A 16,802-nucleotide genomic window follows, 5' to 3' on the forward strand; every position below is an offset into this window, starting at 1 on the left:
ATAAATTCTGTGACATCTCTGGTTATCTCAAAAGCAGCTGGGCACACATCTCAAAGAGCAATACAAACACCATTTTATCTTGGTCTCCAGTCGACAGCTGAGAACAGTGAGACATTCACAAACACACAGCCCCTAATTCTGGAAATGTAAAGCAATTTCTGCATTTACTTCATTCAAAATAAACTATCATTTAATGGAAAACACAGGAGGGCAAGAGAAGTTAAAGGGCATTTAAATTTAATGGAATGTGAACAAGTAATTCCTTCTAAATTCAGTTGAAAACTAATCCTGTAGGAGAGCAAGGCTGCATTTTTGCTCAGTACTTTGAAAGTACCTGTTTCGGTGGCTTGTGCCGGTTGTACTCTTCTCCCCAGAGCTTTGCTTCCATCTGCAGTCGGACATCCTCAAAATACACATCCCTGCTCACACTCTCTATGTATTGCTTGGCAACATAGTTATAGGCACCTTTCCAGTTCTGTGTGTGTAAGAAGTTGGACAGCTTTTTCCTGAAACACAAATTGGTGGTGAAAGGAAACCCAAAAAATTTACTTCAATCTTTGTCATTTCTTTGCCTGCATGGACAGAGCCAGGCCTCAAGATCAGCATTACCCTCAATCATTTACCAGATATTCTGGCTGAAACATGAAGCAGAGGTAGGGACAAGGGAAAATTAAATGTTCCATGGGAATGGCTGGGACATGCCAAACTGTTTGGTTTGGCTCCAGCTAGTTCTACTCTGGACTTCCTCCTTTTCTGAATCCCTTTCCCTCAAACCAAGAGTATGAAGGGTTGCTGCCACCTCAACACCGTGTTCTAATGTCAACAATTATTTTCTGCATAAATTAACAGGGAGTGACATTTCAAACATGAACTGAGAGAAACCTCTCCTGGAATAAAAGCAAATTGCCATGTTCTTAACACACGGCAGTGATTATCCCCATGCTCCCAGAAAGAAAAAAGCACCTGACGCTTTTTCTGATGTAACTTTTACCTTTTGTTGATGTGCAAATCTTTAATCCACAGATCCCTCAAAAGCAAGGAGGGGGTGGTGTGGAGCACGGGAAAACTAACAGTGGATCTGCTGGTTGACAAGGGCATTAAGCAGGTACCTTAATTAATGGCAGCACTCAAACTCTCAACCCTTTCCCTTCCTTCCTTTCCTCTCTCCCTCCCAAGACCTTGGTGCAGAGGTCTTGGTACAGGGGACACTCTACAGGCAAAGCAACTTCAGATTGTCTGTGCTCCTGCAGGGATGGGCAGACAGCTGCTGGAACAGAGGCCTTGGAAAGAAGGAACAAGGAAGTGAGATCAAAATTTCAGCCAGGATCTGAACCTCCCCAGCTCTTGAAGGAAAACATTCCTCTCTATAAAACAAGGTAGCTCATGTTCTTCTACATCCAGTATCCTCTGAAGTTCATGGAGCCACGTGCAGCTAATGCTGTCACTGTCATAACTGAAGACTTGCAGACTTACAAAAACCTAGAAGAGAGATCTCCAGATGGGATTTATCAGTGCACCACTGAGACTTTTGGAAAATCCAGCAGTGGGAAGCTGACATACAAGTTATGCTTTCTTTGTATAAGAGGTTAAAGCAAAGCTGCTAACAAATTTTTTGTTTATGGCATTTCTCAAAATATTGTGTAATGGGGAATTTGGAAAATAACAAGAGCTAAAAGCAATGTCAGCAGCAACCTCAGCAGGCTCAGAGTTGTTACTTCCCAGGCTTCATTCACCACTCTATCTCTGTGGCTTTGCACGAACACAACCACGAGCATGAACTGATACTGAAACTATACCAATGTTTCTGTCATTCAGGATTATCTATCTTTCCAGAAGCAAAACCAGATATGAAATGCAATTTCTCTGGATTCCACAGCTGGAAAGAAGGGGAAATGTTCTTAAACACACACGTGTACATTTTCCAGAAAACATTTTTTTTCCAGAGCCTGGAAAGGGTGAGATATTCTTCTAGCACAAACTGTATGCTGATGCCCACAACAATTGCTAAGACTCTCCAAGGAAATAAAAGTTCCTCCTCTGTCTTCCCCCACACTTTACCCTTCTGGAAAGCACAGCTGTTAAAGTTCTGCTTTACTCAGAATAGGATTACTCTGATACGTGTAATCCAAAGGAAACTCTGGGAGGATAACATTCTTCACTGATGGAGGCTTTCCAAATTCAGTCTGCACCATCCAAATATTTTTCTCCTTTTCTCTGCCCAACTATAGGCCTCAAGTTGGTCTCTAGGCTGCACACACCTATGGCCACATATCAGATTTTCAGATATTTTAGCATACCAGGAACACAGAAAGAAGGTAACTGTTTCTGTACTTTTACGAGTATTTTGCCTCCAAGACAGCTCACATGAACTTGAGAGCTTTACAAAATTTCCACCACACCAAAGTGAAATTCCAGTCACCACAGAAGAAAATACTGCATGGAGGCCAAGGAAGATAAAGTCAGCAGATACTTACGTTCTGAAACACTCTCGCATCGCTCCACGGCCAAAAGGCTACGGAAATGAAAAAGAAAAACCCAGCATTGCCATTTCCACAAAGTTCTTTTCTAACCACTAAGAGACACAACCATGTTTCCCCCCCTTTATATCCTGCAGAAAGCAGTTTTCAAACAGGTTCTATAAAACATCTTCTCAAAGAAAAATGAAAACCCACTGGCAGTGTAAAGAGGAATCTGGGGAAAAGACACTTGGAATAAGCCCCCCTCAATATCCCGTGGAGAAAATATGATATGTCTTTCAAATAAGCTATTCAAATTCTCTGTCCAGCTGGGAATCAGCCCCGTGTGACTGCCTAGAGAAGCTGGCTTTGCACACCTCATGCTCTTTGCATTTAGGCTTCCACACAGGATGTGCCCAGCAGAGCATCATCTCCCCAGATGTCAGACACTACGCCAGTAGTGCACAACCAACCCCAGGATGTAACCGGGAAGTGACAGCAGCTTCTACCTCACATACAGAAAATTCACTGGGTTTTCATTCTGAGAGCAGAAATTATTTGGATGCACACAAAATAGTAGGACTATTGCCAGGCAGGGAAATGATGCCAGCAGGAAATGGGAGTGGTGAAATGGAAGGGAAATCACTGGAAATGGAACAAATGCCTCACGTTGCTGACATGGAAGGGATGACTCCATTTTCTACTCTACTCTGGGGACAAAAGGCTGTTTGGACACCACAACATAATGAATGAGCCAAGGAAACAGAGAGCTGGGAGAAATTAGTTACATTGAGACTTCAAAACTTCTATCTTGCTGCCACTATTCTGGAACAGAAAAGAATTACAAACTTGCTGTTAATGAACATGAAGGAGAGTGTGACCTTACTTGTGCAGCCATCTTGATAAGGACTTCATCTTCAACCCAGTCCCCAGTAACTGCATTGTACCTGCAAAATCAGATGTGTCTCAGAAAAATGCAGAGGGACCCCAAATCCTCCTATTCCCAACATCCATCCTTCCTTATCTGCAACTGAACACTACAAAGTGCTGCTGCCACTCCAACACAAAAGCTTCTAATCTTCCCACCACAGTCAGGCCCTCCTTGCTTCAGACAGGAAAGCAGAAACACGATTAACTCTTTGAAGAGACACTGAATCCTCCTGACAGTGAACAGACTGCACTGCAGAAGCTATACTTTTGCAACACTACAAATCAGGCTTGATCTGCTTTGAAGTTAAGCCTATTCTGTGATGCCTGGCCAGCACACTGGGGGCAGAAAGAGCCTTACCAACCTCTACCCACTGGACAGTTTGTGTTCCCCAAACCTCAGCTTGCATAAAGCTGGTTCTGGCTGAGAGTCTGCCTCAGGGCTGTCGAGGATGTGAGCAGAACAAGCTGTGAGAAGCAGTGGGGCCAAGAACTGCCCAACACTGCACTGAGGGAGGAGCAAGTCCCTGCACAACCCTGTGATAATACAAAGACTACAACTGTGGTTTCTTCCCACCCCCTTAACTCCCAATACAGTAAAAGCCAAATCAAGAACCACAGCAATTGAGTCACCAACACATGATTGTTTCCAGCCCGACTCCCCCATCCTGCACTGAGTACTGTATCACCCCAGTCTGCAGCAGATAAAAGCGGTGGAAATATCAGAGCTACCTCTTTTTAACAGGGTATTTGAGTAGTCCTAAACCAGAATTACCACTTATTTGTGTTTTAAAATCTGCAAACTATTTCAGGACTGTGTGGCTGACCAGGGACAGATGCAGTCTGTGGGGAAGAGCAGCACTGCATGACAGTGGTATGCGATTGGAAGGGAGGCCTCCCCAACACTGATGCTAAGTGGTGATTAACTGGCCTCTAACCCCTACCCCTTCCACCCAGAAACCTGTGTCAGCAGAGTAAATATTTTGGCAGAGCTTGTGCTAAAGCACTAAAACCAGTTTAATGGCCAAACTCAGTTTCAGCACGTACACCATGCTGAGCTATTCTGGGCTCTATAAGGATTTAAATTCCAGCCACATGCAACAATACTGCATGGACTGGTAACACTGAAACTGCTATTTTGGGAAAGGCATGGAGTGTTATGTTGCTTTTTTTTTTCTAAACTATTTAAACTAAGTATGCTGCCCCTTTATTGGAATTCATTTCCTTATTAGATTAAGTTTATAGCACTAATAAATCAACTAGACAATACTTCTCAGCCTTGTTTCCTGTCTACATGGGTAAAGTCCTAGATACTACTTAGGTGGGAGAGAAAGAGTGTGCCACTGGTTTGCTGAAAGGTTTATTTTCTGTTGGTGGGCAGTATTTACATACTCCTGAGAGATTAAGACACGCTCACTTTGGGTATTATTGAAAGTTTTTCAGCCATGTAATTACAGATATTCTGCACTACACAAACACAGAAACCAGCAGTTGTGTTTAACATCAGCATCCAAAGACCCACAGACCTGTAACGAGTGGCATGTTCCGTCTCAACATCCTCCAGGTGAAATTCTGCCCATGGATCAGGCATGTGCTTGGCTTTCTCAATAGCATGTTTCCAGGTTTCCTGAAGAAGTTACAAACTGGCAGTTTATTTATAATCACCAGCAGCTCACAAAACCAGCATTTTCTAGACCAAATCAGGATCCTCATGCTAGGAAGATGTGCAACCACACAAGCCCTCAAAGAACTACTCAGAGCAGGGACTAAGCAGTACCAGAGACCACTCTGACCTTTTATAGTTTCAGTTATAATGAAACACAGTTCAGGGATATAAATCATCAGGTTTCAGTTCAATTTGCACTGCTGTGAAGTTACTGAGAACAGAACCTGGTACAGTATATACCAAATATAATTTATCAAACCTGTGGTAATTTGCAAATATCTCCAGCACATACTGCAAATAGCAATAATGCACATCCAGATGATATTAATTCACTTCTACTGTTTTGATTTTTAACTTTTCGTAACTAACAGCATGCATATGTGTAAGCATAAAAAAGTCCATTAGCAACAGAGCTAATATGGACAAAGAAAAAAGTTCTGTGAACCCCAAGGCCCCAGATTGTGCTCAGCATAAGAAAGAAGAAATTAGAATGTTGTATAAATTTATTATTACAACAATTCCAGACAAGTAGCAACTTCATTGTTCACCAAGTCAACAGTACAACATCAAAGTAGTTTTCTGGAATATCCACAGTCTTCCTCTACCAGTCAATTTGGATGCTTCTCTCTTAACATTCTGATCTCCCTCTTTTTACATTGTATTTTTCCAAGAAAACCTGTGATGTGCCAAATGCCTTCTGCAAGGTGAGCAGGAGAAAAAGCACTCTGCACCCCATCAGTAAAGAAATACTGGGCCCTGAGGTATTGCTACTGTCTCTTTGAATTTCAAGTGTAGAGAAACGGCAACTTTTAAAATTTGGGAATTCCCACCCCCCCCCTCTGGAATTTAAATCAGTCAATTTAAAAAACCCTACAGTATAAATTTGGGTCAGCAATGACATCAAGGAAGTTTTTGAAGCAGCTGAGCTTTTAAATTGTTCATGCTTATTCTGAATTTCAGCTGTAACTTTGCATACCTTGCAAACAATTCAAATGCTCCCCTTTCTGATAAGAGTACCATAAAATGAACACAATACTATAATAAATAAAACAAGTTTAAAGGACATGTTGAGAAAGATTTCCTATGTTTCATAAGCAAATGAAGTTGCCTCAGGTCGTGCAATGACAGACATTTCACATGGACCTGAGAACTTCCACACTTAAATACATGTGACAGAAATAGGGAGAGACAGCAACAAATAGAATTGCTCAGTGAATCATCAGTGTCAAATCGTTCTTGAGTAGACTCCCGCTCCAAAAGGTGATTTGTGTCCATGCTAGGCAGTAACTTAAATCAGTTAATTACTTGTGCATGATCTCATGAGGTGCTTTGTACAAAAGCTGTATTCTGATCTTCAAACAAACAGAAATTGGAAATGGTGCTACCAGTGCAATTTTTCTCCTGCTGGAGGCATATGGCTGCCACACAGAGACCTTTCAGGGCAGAGAACAAAAGATGGGTATTATTTCATTTAACAGGTATCTTTTCTAGTTTTGACTTAATGACTTTTATGGGCTGAGGCAAGCAGTTCTCCCAGACAATAATATAATGAACAAAAAAGTCCTTAAAAGGAAAAAAAAAATCATAATTCATCTATTAGATATGGTGTTCACGTTTCTTTTTTAACCTACCCGACCATGGTCAACCACAGAGCCATGCTTAGAACGATGCTGTGTGTCATTCTAAAGGATCCATGAGAGACATGAAAGCAGGAAAATACACGTGATAAGACAAATGATTGACAAAGAGTCTTGGTTCTCTTTGTTAGTTAAAAAAAATAAAGTTTCCAGTTAAAAGCCACTCTTCAGTTTATATCCCCAATTTAAGTTCACTCTTAGAACATCTGTGAACAAACCTATTGAGGTAAGTTGGCAATTTTTTAAACTGGAAAGCATGCATTAAAAGGATCTTGCCTATTAACTAGCTACTTAAACACTGCTGAGTCCTGTTTAAAGGCAGAGGGTTAACAACAGCAAGTTTCTGTCTCTGCATTTCATTATCAATGGCCCACACTGCCTTTAGGTTTGGGGTCTGACAGGCAGAGTGATCAGAGCAGGCTGTGGGGGTTTAGGATGTTATCAGTCCTGGCTGTTTGCTTCACTTTGTTGGAAGTCACCATTCCTGAAGATTAAGCAGGAGATGGAGACTTGCTTGCTCCACATCTCATTTTATCTGTGATAGGAGCCACAGTGCCAAACTAGACATTGTGGAGACCAAAGATAGCCACAAACATTCTGCAGAAACAAAATGATAGGTTAAGAAGGAGGAAATAATTGCAATTTCTGAAGTCCTTATCAGTTTTATCTCAGGCCATATGACTCAGAACTTGCACTGCAAACCCAGAGGCAAGTATTTACTATGTGCTAAAATATACACACAAATGAAGACTAAGCTCCCTATCAGGTCATAACTTGCTTAGCATAGAATACACTAACATCTGTCCTCTTTCTATACTAAGCTTTTACTCTTCACTTTCCTTAGGATTATGTACCTTTTAATGTTTTTATTAACTACCTTTGGTAAAAATCTTGCTGCAGACAAGCCAGGTTCACTTTCCATGTGTTACTTTATATGTTATCTGACTAAAATAACCCCCCTGCTATGTCTTCACAAATAAAGCATGCATTAGGCATAACCGAGATTTTAGAGTATATATTAAATAAATGTTAATATTTACAATAAGAAACGTGTTAATAAAACACATTAAATCCTAGTCTAAGTAAAATCTAAGAGACATGCCAGTTTACCACAAATGGTGTATATTTGGATTATCTAAGCTACAGAATGAGTCTCACTTGCATTCTTGAGGCTCCATTTCCTCGGCTGACCTGTGCCAAGGGAGCCCAGTGAAAAAGGACACACTGCCAAGGAAGCACCAACTATGGCCCTTTCGACCTCCCTGCACTGCTATGACTGCTCTTCATCTCAAAAAGGTCAGATACTGCTCGAGTACACTGTCAGAACTACTGCCAGTGTGACACTTGATGCCCAAGCATGAGAGCCAACATGTCAAAAGCTCCCTAAGAAGGAATTACTACATAAAAACGTACCATTTATCATTTACAATTTTATTTGCCCGATATAGCAAAATCCATAATAAATTATCCTCTGACAGGCCCCAATTTAGCTTACAACAAGTGTATAATCTTCTGAGTCTCTCAGTCAAAGTTTGATCAGAGGGGCAGTGAATCGCTTGCCTGGATCGCGCCACCTTTGTAAATGAACTAAAAGGGACAGTGAGCAATTCCATGGCAGTGTCAGACTATTGGTTTAATGGAATTAACTGCAGGTCTGGAAAAAAACAAGTGTGTTTTTTTATTGAAAAGTGTTAGTTACAAGAGGTGAAGTAGTTAGAGAATGTCTCATGCCAACAAAGTAAAACCAAAACCTTATTGAAGGTTGGAGCCAATACTTACCTTAAAGCTAAAGCTTCTAGGAGAAGAGCTTGAACTGTACTGCTCACTTTTTGCTAAGCTGCTGTAATAATTGTCTACTTTGGTATTGGCAGACTTGTCAGAAATTGGATCATCAGTTATTGGACAGATAAAATAATTGTCTTCATCATCACTATCAGCATCAAGATAATCCCCAGAGTTCGCTGTGGTCGTCCTGGCATTATCAATCCCTTCCATACGAAAAATAAGGTCCTCGTCTGCCATGTTTGCAGGAGGTTGGTTTAACTCCTACAAGGATTGAAACACCCACTATTCCAAAGCACGTGCAAACGGAGGGAAGAAACTGGGTGGAAGAGAAAAAAATTGTTATTTAAAGAACAAATTATGCATAAAACTGATGTCAGCACACTGGCAGAAAAAAAACAAACCAAAACAACAAATCCAACACATTTGCATATGGCTCTGTAAAAGTAATCCCCCAGTACTTCCATGTAGTTTCGAACACCTCACTGCTATAGCTGGGTTTCTAGAAGGTTTTTTGTTTTTAAACTGCTACAGGAGTGAGAAAAGAAGACAGTCAAGTATAGAATAAAACTAGCTCCTATCTCCTCCTTCAAATGTTTTTATTCTTCCTTTTTTTAAATCCTGAGTTTCACAACACTAGTCTTAGAAACTAGAAGGGGTTTTACCGCGAACACCACACTCAGGTTTTCAAATTTTTTCAGGGCAAGTCTTCTCAAAGATATTGCACACAAATTAAGAGTCAAGTGAGTTAGATAGCATTATTAGGACAACATAAAAAAATTTCCCACCATCAACAAGATTTAAGCTGGCTTTTAGCTCCTATACAGCCAACAGTCCACAGTAAAACACGCTGCTGAAAGTGCAGCACATTGCAGAAAAATGAGGTGGAGAAATGATCAAAGCCCTTGGAAGAGGTGGAAGTTTGCCTCTCTGAAAACACTGGCACCTACCAAATAGAGGATTAGTGAGAATTTTCAAAATCTGGCCCTGATGCTGGCTGAGCAACAGCATGTAATTTAAAACAGATACTTCTGTCACTTGGCTTAGTTCTTCACTGGACCAGCAAATCAGAGATTTTCAGAAAGCTAGCCTAATAAAACAATCATAAAACAAGGTTTTCAGTTTTGCTTCACGGTTATTCTTCAGCCCTTTGCATATTCAGCCTTCCTTCTCCAAGAAACAGCGAGATAAATCCATCCTACAGCAGCATGCACAGCTCCTACTCCACAGTTACTGAGAAACTGGTCACCACAGAAACAGCACCATATGGCAGCTTTCACCAGCAACATCATGGTGTTGGTTCCTGCCTTTCTGATGGAGGCAACATTCCAACATCTCAGCCAGCAACACAGGGAACTGTTGCCCTGCACTCACTCCTGTGCCTGCTGCCACAGGATCTCCAGACCCACGGGGTCCACAATGGTCTGAAAAGCAGCAGCAACAGGAATACAGGTTTGTGCAGCAGTGAGTGCAAACATTGGGGTTCCTGTGACTTGCTGTGCAAACCAAACATTGTCACACAAATCAGTTTCTATTTAAAGCTAATGGTGTTTGTAAAAGTCTCACAGTTTTTCTTGGAACCCTATTTCTTGTAAAGTGCTTGTGGTGTTTACTTTGGAAGTGTATGTACTAAAACCAAGCCTCACATAACACACTCTTTAAAACAAATTCAATAACCAAACATTAAACTACACAAACACTGCTCTAAACCTCATAGTTTGATGAAAAGCCTTATAAAAAAGCCTATGCTTCATCCCAAGGTTTATATTCTGTGCTTTTGCATTATGGCATAAAGTTATGCTATCTCTGAATTCCTGTTACTAGTGCTGCTTTGTTTTGCTAATTTAATCTTTAATATCTATTACAGGAGTTTTCCTAGGACTGCACTGAACCAAGCCTGCAAGCCTGCATTATTACACACCTGTAATTTAAACTACCCACTCCAATCCACTTTGAAAATTTATTCCATTTTTTAATCAGCCTTGTACTATGTGATTCAAAATGAAGATAATTTAAAATACAGTCACTTACTACATCTGCTCAAGTTTCTACTAATTTTTGTGTTTTCCCAATGCGTGTTTCAAGTATTTTTCTTTCTCCTGTCTTTACAACCAAGAGCCACATGACCAGGAGGGGCAGGTGAGTTGCAAAGCCAACCCACTGTGCTGCTGAGCATGGTGAATATGCAAATACATAGAAACAGAGGGGAAAATCCACATCACAGTGCTGCTAAAACAGCACTTGCAGATTTCTTGCAGGTGTCTGTTGTTACAAAGCACTGTTGGGTTGGTGGGACTCTTTAGCAAGGCCCGCCAGCTGCCTCAGCATCTAAACCTGCCTTAATTCATCCCAAAGAGGTGAGCAATAGGACCTCTCTAGTTGGCAAAAGAGACAACTGGAGCATCTCCAGCAATTCCTAACCCATCGTTTCAGCTCAGACACGGCCCTCTGTACCTCTTTAGCACAGAGCAGGGGAGCAGGAACTGCCCTGTAACACAAGTCCCAGATTCTCTTGTAAAGAAGCATTAAAGCAAGGATGACCCAGCTCTCCCTGGTATAATACTAAATCCCTTTTGATTTAATACCACATGAGCTAAAGCCATTTAGGAGGATACCTGTAAGAGTAACAAGCAAGTTTTTCTTAAAAGAGAGAAATCGCCTTTCAGATTAACACTCTTAGGATACTAATTTAAAATTTAACCTAAGCAACTATACAGACCTTAAAAATTATTATCACTTTCATGAACTACAGACATAAAGCTACTTAACACAGTACAGAACAAGCCTACTAGCTATGTTAATGTCCTATAGCACACTATGAACTACTGTGCTTTAAAAACACCCAACTGACCCTTGCAAAGCAAACGTCAATTCTCATCTGCACCACTGCATGAAAACAGGTTTAGTGAGTCTAGATAAGAGCTCTGATAAAAAACAAGATTAAAAAAAAACCCAGAGATGTCTCAACTCATTGTCTACCTTTGAAAACCTTGTCTTATCAAGGACAGATCTTCTAATGAGAAGCTTTACTACGGGTCCCTTCCAGTGTGCCACTACTGCAAACACCATGGCACAAACCACACTCAGCTTGCCTGCAAGCACAGCTGGGATAATGACTGCATGAGCCTGAGTGTTAGGGAACAACGATGCAAAATTCATGGAGCAAAAGGGTGAGTTCCTCTGCACCAGCTCAGAGTAAAAGGCATTTGAGACCCAAAACGCTGTGCTAGGAAACACAGTGAGGCTTCAAAAACACAAATGGCTTTTAGAGCTACAAGCAGTGAAGCACAGGAACGACCCCTCCGAGCCAAGTCCACCCTTCTGCCAAACATACAAATAAATACTATGTTAACAGTACCCAAAGTACAGGGACGTAAAAGGGCACAAAAGGAACTTCCAACACAACTTCAAAATGCCCTTGCATTGACATTAATAGCCCTGTCATTTCAACTGGCTTTAAATACACTGAAAAACTGCCTATCGCTGACCTTTTGTAAGCATTTGCACAGTATCCCACGGTCTTAATTAAGCTCATGTTTTACGCGTATTGAGGCACTTGAAAAATTACCCAAACACGAGCAGTCCTGGAGCCGTTCCGGGCTGTCACGGCGGACCCAGCCCCGGCCACACACCAGCTGCTCCACGGTCACAAACACCACTGGGCACTTTTATCAGCGCATGCATTAAAACTATGAGCACGGAAAAAACGCTAAACTCCAGGTGTACGCGCAGCAGCGCTGCCCAGCACACACGGATCAGGTTATTTTTAGCCCAGCGCAAAGGCTTGGCCCCGGCCTTTTGCAGACTCAAACCACCGCGGCTGTCGATCACGTTCTGCAAATTTTAAAACATTTACAAACAAATCCAGAAGGCCCGTTCCGCGCTCCACGCCGCGCAGCAGCCTGAGGCAGCTCCCGACCCCCGGCCCGGCACCGCGACGGCACCTACCGGGGCAGAAGAGCCCGGCTCGGTGCAGAGCGACCCCGCAGCCGCCGCGCCTGGTCCCGCAGCCGCCCCGCTGAGCGAGACGGGAGGAGAAGCCGCTCCAGGCAAAGGAGGAGGGAGGCGGGGCCCCGGGGAGGAGGGAGGAGGAGGGAAGGAGGCAGTCGGGCAGCGGAGCCGCCCCGCGAAAGCAGGCGGGAGTCGGGCAGCGAGGCCGCCCCTCACGGCCCCCCCGCCCACGGCGCTGATGAGGCGCCGCCTCCCGCTCTCCTCAGCGGGCCCCGCCACACCACCTGACAGCGAGGAGACGGGGGGACACGGCCAGACGCTTTATTCCCATGAGAAAACCGATGAAAATCTGAGGAGAGCTTCCCCCTCCCCAGTTAGCACCGTTAGGTGTTAGCCATGGAGGAACCCGGGGGGGCAGGAGGGGGAGCGGGTGTGCGGGTCTCCAGAGCGCTGCTCGCAGGAGCGGCGTCCAGATTTCCTTTACTTTCTGTGCCCGGCGGGTCTTCGGGGCAGGAGGGTCCCACTGCACGGCAGCACCCTGAGGGAAGGCGGAGGGAGCAGACGTGGGCAGCGACTGCGGGGCCTATATGCACTTCAGGTTGGCCTTTCCAGCTAAATTAAATGGCACAAATGCACATTTCCCCATAAGAAATGGTAGGATTATGCACCAAATTTCAAGTTCCAAAGACCGAGGTTCCTCAAAGCACCCACATTTGCATTCTTCCTAAAACACTGGCTTTCCGGGTGGGGAGTGCCTCTGTTTAAGCTTTTCCTCAAGCTAGAATTTGTGGAAAATTTAAACAAAACTCCTTATCCTTTCGTGGGTTACATGGAAATTAATGTAAAGAGGTTCTGGCTTAATTGTATTACTTGGCAGCCTGCAAAGAGTCTGCCTCTTTTACTGCTGTTCAGTCTCTTATTCATGTAAATAACTCTCATTAGTGGTTTTTACCATGAGTAGGGGTTACAGAACCGAGACTGGAAGATGGGAGTATGTCCTTCATGACAGATGGATGTCTCTTGTGGTATCACAGACAGAAAAATGCACAATCCCTGTGCTCTGCAAAGAGGGAGGCAACACAACAGAGAAATGCTGCTGCAGCGCTAGTGCTGAGATAATCTTCAGGAGGAAGATTACTAATATTTAATTAAAAACACACAGAGCAGATGCTCTGTCTTTCTGCCAGGAACACCCGCCTGCCACCACCATTACTTACATAAATTAAACTGTGTCTTAGCTTGGAGACTGGAGGGAGCAGCACACGTGCGATTTCAGGGTAACTAATTTTGTCAGCAATTTCCAGCACCATGCTGAGGGTTCAGCCCTCCTTTGAGAATGCAAAGCAGAGATTTCATGGAGCCCCTGTCTAATGCTGCTTCCTACAGGCACATTTCTGGCCAGCCTCAAATTCCTGCACAGCTTAAGCTCAAACACATTTACAATGTTTGTGATTGTGTAGGAAAACCTCCTATTCATCTCCCAGCTGCAAATCACAGTGGTAAATATTAACAGTTATCAAAAACTGAGCACGTTTGCCCCATCAGCACCAGAACTTGTGTCTCCCCATTTCTCATTCTGCGGGCAGCCCGGCTGAGCGCCCCGGGGAGAGCAGCACCCAGCAGGGCTGGCGTCAGGATGCCTCACGGCAGGGCCTGGGAAGGGCACAGACTCATCAAATGAATTCTGAAGGCCTAGTGGAGGCCAGATGTCTCCTTCCCACTGCATGAAAATGTGTTGATAATGGTTAAAAAATGACCACCTGCTATGGTAGGCTACTGATAACAGCAGAATACTGTTACTGGTGTGATACGTGAACACAACTGAAGTCACAAGAGCAGCTGGCTTTAAACTCAGGCAAACACTCGGCATTGCTTGGACTGAAAGGAACCCAGTGGCATGTGGCTGTATCATGCCATAAATCCTCATGGAGAGTGTCCTGGTCTATTAAGAACATAGTTAGGATATACCCTCTCAAGCTGCACGTCTCATGCTTTTAAATAATCCAGTTCTGATGCAAGGGTGTACTGACTTTCAGATTTAAGCCTGAGGCTTCTCTTCTATTCTATTGTTCTTAAAGGAACAATCAGTGATGGTGAAAAAATGTTTAATGAAATACTAAAGATGTATGTTGAAATCAGATATCGGCCCAGACACGCTGCATCTTCTAGTTTTAGTTTTCTAGTTATATGTTACCTATTATATCCTTAACACTGAAAGGGTTTGATTCACATTTTTTTGTTTGTTTGAAAATACTAAAAATTAAATTTGAAATGGCAACCTAGGAAATTAGTGACCTGCAAGTCTAGTATGCAGTTCTTTCATTGAGTATGTTCAGCATTGCATATTTTTTTTTCCAAGAGCATGGTAGCTTGTAAAGTTCCAGTATGCCCACGATAAATGAGGTTCCCCTTAGAAATTGTTGTTCTAGGGAACAGTGGATTTGAAAGAAAAAAGGAAAGCACATCCCAGATATATTATACTAACTTTCAGAGCAATTTTGTTTTTCATTCATTTGAAAAGCCAGATTTAAAAATTGACTGTAAATCAGTTAATTCTGCAACAATTTGTGCCTGTGACAGTCCTGTCTTACAAGGTAAATCCAGTTGGTCATAAATGTCCATATGGCAGGTGCATCTAATACACATGCATAAAAATTCCAGCACGTGACTTCCTTTGGGGAGAAGGGCTATAGTAGATATAATTTCTTCATATTTTTTTAATTGCATGGCATTTAGTCCTGATGTTTTCAGCTCTGTCCACAAGTAATTATACAAATTTCTCCTGCGGGCCTCCCAGAATATGAGAATTCGTCCTTCTACTCACCAGCGACAGCCTGAATCTGGTTCTGGTTGCCAAACCCAGCTCCCTCATCGAGGTGGACAGGACAAGCTCGCTCACCCCGTGCCCGAGCTCGGCGGCAGCAGGTAAGCGAGGCACCAAAGAGCAGGACACGAGCTGTGTAAGGGACAGCCCCGGCCACCAGCTGCACTTGTACCAGCTCTGCAGCTGCATGTGGAGCAGCACCAAGATAAAGGCGGCCGAGGCCCACCGTTTTGGGTGGGAATGGTTCAGCTGAAGGCACACAGCGGTGCCAAGAGAGCAGCTGGCCGGGAAGGTCACTGGCGAGCTGAGCTGGCAGCCCTGTGGGCAGCACCTGTGCTGTGGTGGGCGGGAGGCACTGCCTCCCTGAGAGCAGCGGGCAGAGAAGGCGGGGGGGCTGATATGGGGCGGGACGGACCCTCTTCCTGGCTGGGAGGTGTGCGCAGACCTGCTCTGGCATCTGCGAAGGGCTGCCCTCGACCCTACGTGACCATGGGAAGGCCATCCCTGGGGTCGCAGATCCGCGCCGCCGGGAAAAGCCCTCCCGAGGACGGACTGGAGCTGATCCGCCGCTGCTGCAAGGCCGCACGGCAGCGCTTTGCCGGGGTGCCGGCCCTTGCCTGCCGCGGACAAAGTGCCCCGAGGCGCGGCCCGACGGCCGGGGCCCCGCGGAGGAAGGGGCGGCCGGGCCCCGGGGGAGGGAGCGGGCAGGGAGCCGGGGCCGCGGGGTCAGCGCGGGACACGCGGGCGGGCGGCGCCACCTGTTGGGGAACCCGCGGGGCCAGGCCGGGGCGGAACTGCCGCAGCAGAGCGACGAGCCCGTGCCCGCGGCAGCAGCCGCGTCCCCGGCACGGGGCGGGCGCCCGAGGGCGCTGTGGTGGCGCAGACACGGGTGGGCCGCTTGAGGGGGTCGGTGTGGAGAGCGGCGGGGCGGCCGCGGTGAAAGAGGCCTGGTGGGCGCCAGAGCAGCCAGGCGGTAGCGTGGCCGAGTGGTCTAAGGCGCTGGATTTAGGCTCCAGTCATTTCGATGGCGTGGGTTCGAATCCCACCGCTGCCAAGTTATTTTGTCCCCGCGGCGGCGGCTCCTTTTCGCTGCCCGCACAGCGGGGCCGCGGGGGTGGCCCGCGGCCCACCGGGCACGGGGCCGCGAGGGTTGCGGGGCGCTGTCGGGCACACTCCATAAAACCCAATAATACTTGTTGTGTTGAGTACTGGCAACAGTGGAATGTCTTCCTTGCGTGTCTTTTGCTCTAAAATAAAACGAGAAATCCTAATTTCGGCAGTTCTGCCTTTCCTCGCTGTGTTTGGATTACTGCAGCCCCGACCCGCAGGCCTTGCCCCTGGGCTTTGCTCCCTGCCCTGGACTGATGGAAGGTCAGCGCTCCCACCTTCTCCAGAATTCTCAAATCCATATATGATTATTGCCCCTGCCCAGACCGTGATTCCTCTGTATCTCATCCCTAGTCTTTTCCCAAGCTCTCCCATTCAGATCACGCTCTTCATTGTTCTCTCTCCACGTGGAAGATAACACCTTTTCCTCCCCAGGCTGGAAAAGGTGCAGA

General features: G+C 44.9%; 1 protein-coding gene and 1 non-coding gene across 2 annotated transcripts; one reads left to right on the forward strand and one right to left on the reverse strand.

Moving 5' to 3' along the window:
- Window positions 1-512: 512 nt before the first annotated feature.
- On the reverse strand, window positions 513-12,535 carry EEF2K (eukaryotic elongation factor 2 kinase). Its single transcript, XM_017813484.1, has 7 exons — window positions 12,417-12,535; window positions 8,466-8,787; window positions 6,681-6,731; window positions 4,910-5,010; window positions 3,343-3,403; window positions 2,475-2,512; window positions 513-1,479 (listed from the first exon to the last, which is right to left on the reverse strand). The coding sequence occupies exons 2-7, from the start codon at window positions 8,706-8,708 to the stop codon at window positions 1,470-1,472; spliced, it is 504 nt and encodes a 167-aa protein (XP_017668973.1). The 5' UTR covers window positions 8,709-8,787; window positions 12,417-12,535; the 3' UTR covers window positions 513-1,469.
- Window positions 12,536-16,215: 3,680 nt separating this feature from the next.
- On the forward strand, window positions 16,216-16,297 carry TRNAL-UAG. Its single transcript has one exon. It is a non-coding gene; the product is annotated as a tRNA-Leu (tRNA).
- Window positions 16,298-16,802: the final 505 nt, after the last annotated feature.

Source organism: Lepidothrix coronata, unplaced genomic scaffold, assembly GCF_001604755.1.
Source record: "Lepidothrix coronata isolate B3197 unplaced genomic scaffold, Lepidothrix_coronata-1.0 Scaffold41, whole genome shotgun sequence".
NCBI lineage: Eukaryota > Metazoa > Chordata > Aves > Passeriformes > Pipridae > Lepidothrix > Lepidothrix coronata.

Bases quoted from the DNA above. Each gene is read 5' to 3' on its own strand.
- EEF2K (XM_017813484.1), bottom strand. From the start codon at position 8,708: ATGGCAGACGAGGACCTTATTTTTCGTATGGAAGGGATTGATAATGCC. The intron at 6,732-8,465 runs GTAAGTATTGGC...TGGATCCTTTAG, and splicing joins CTAGAAGCTTTAGCTTTAAG to AATGACACACAGCATCGTTC. The intron at 5,011-6,680 runs GTAGGTTAAAAA...TAACTTCTTCAG, and splicing joins CTGTGGTTGACCATGGTCGG to GAAACCTGGAAACATGCTAT.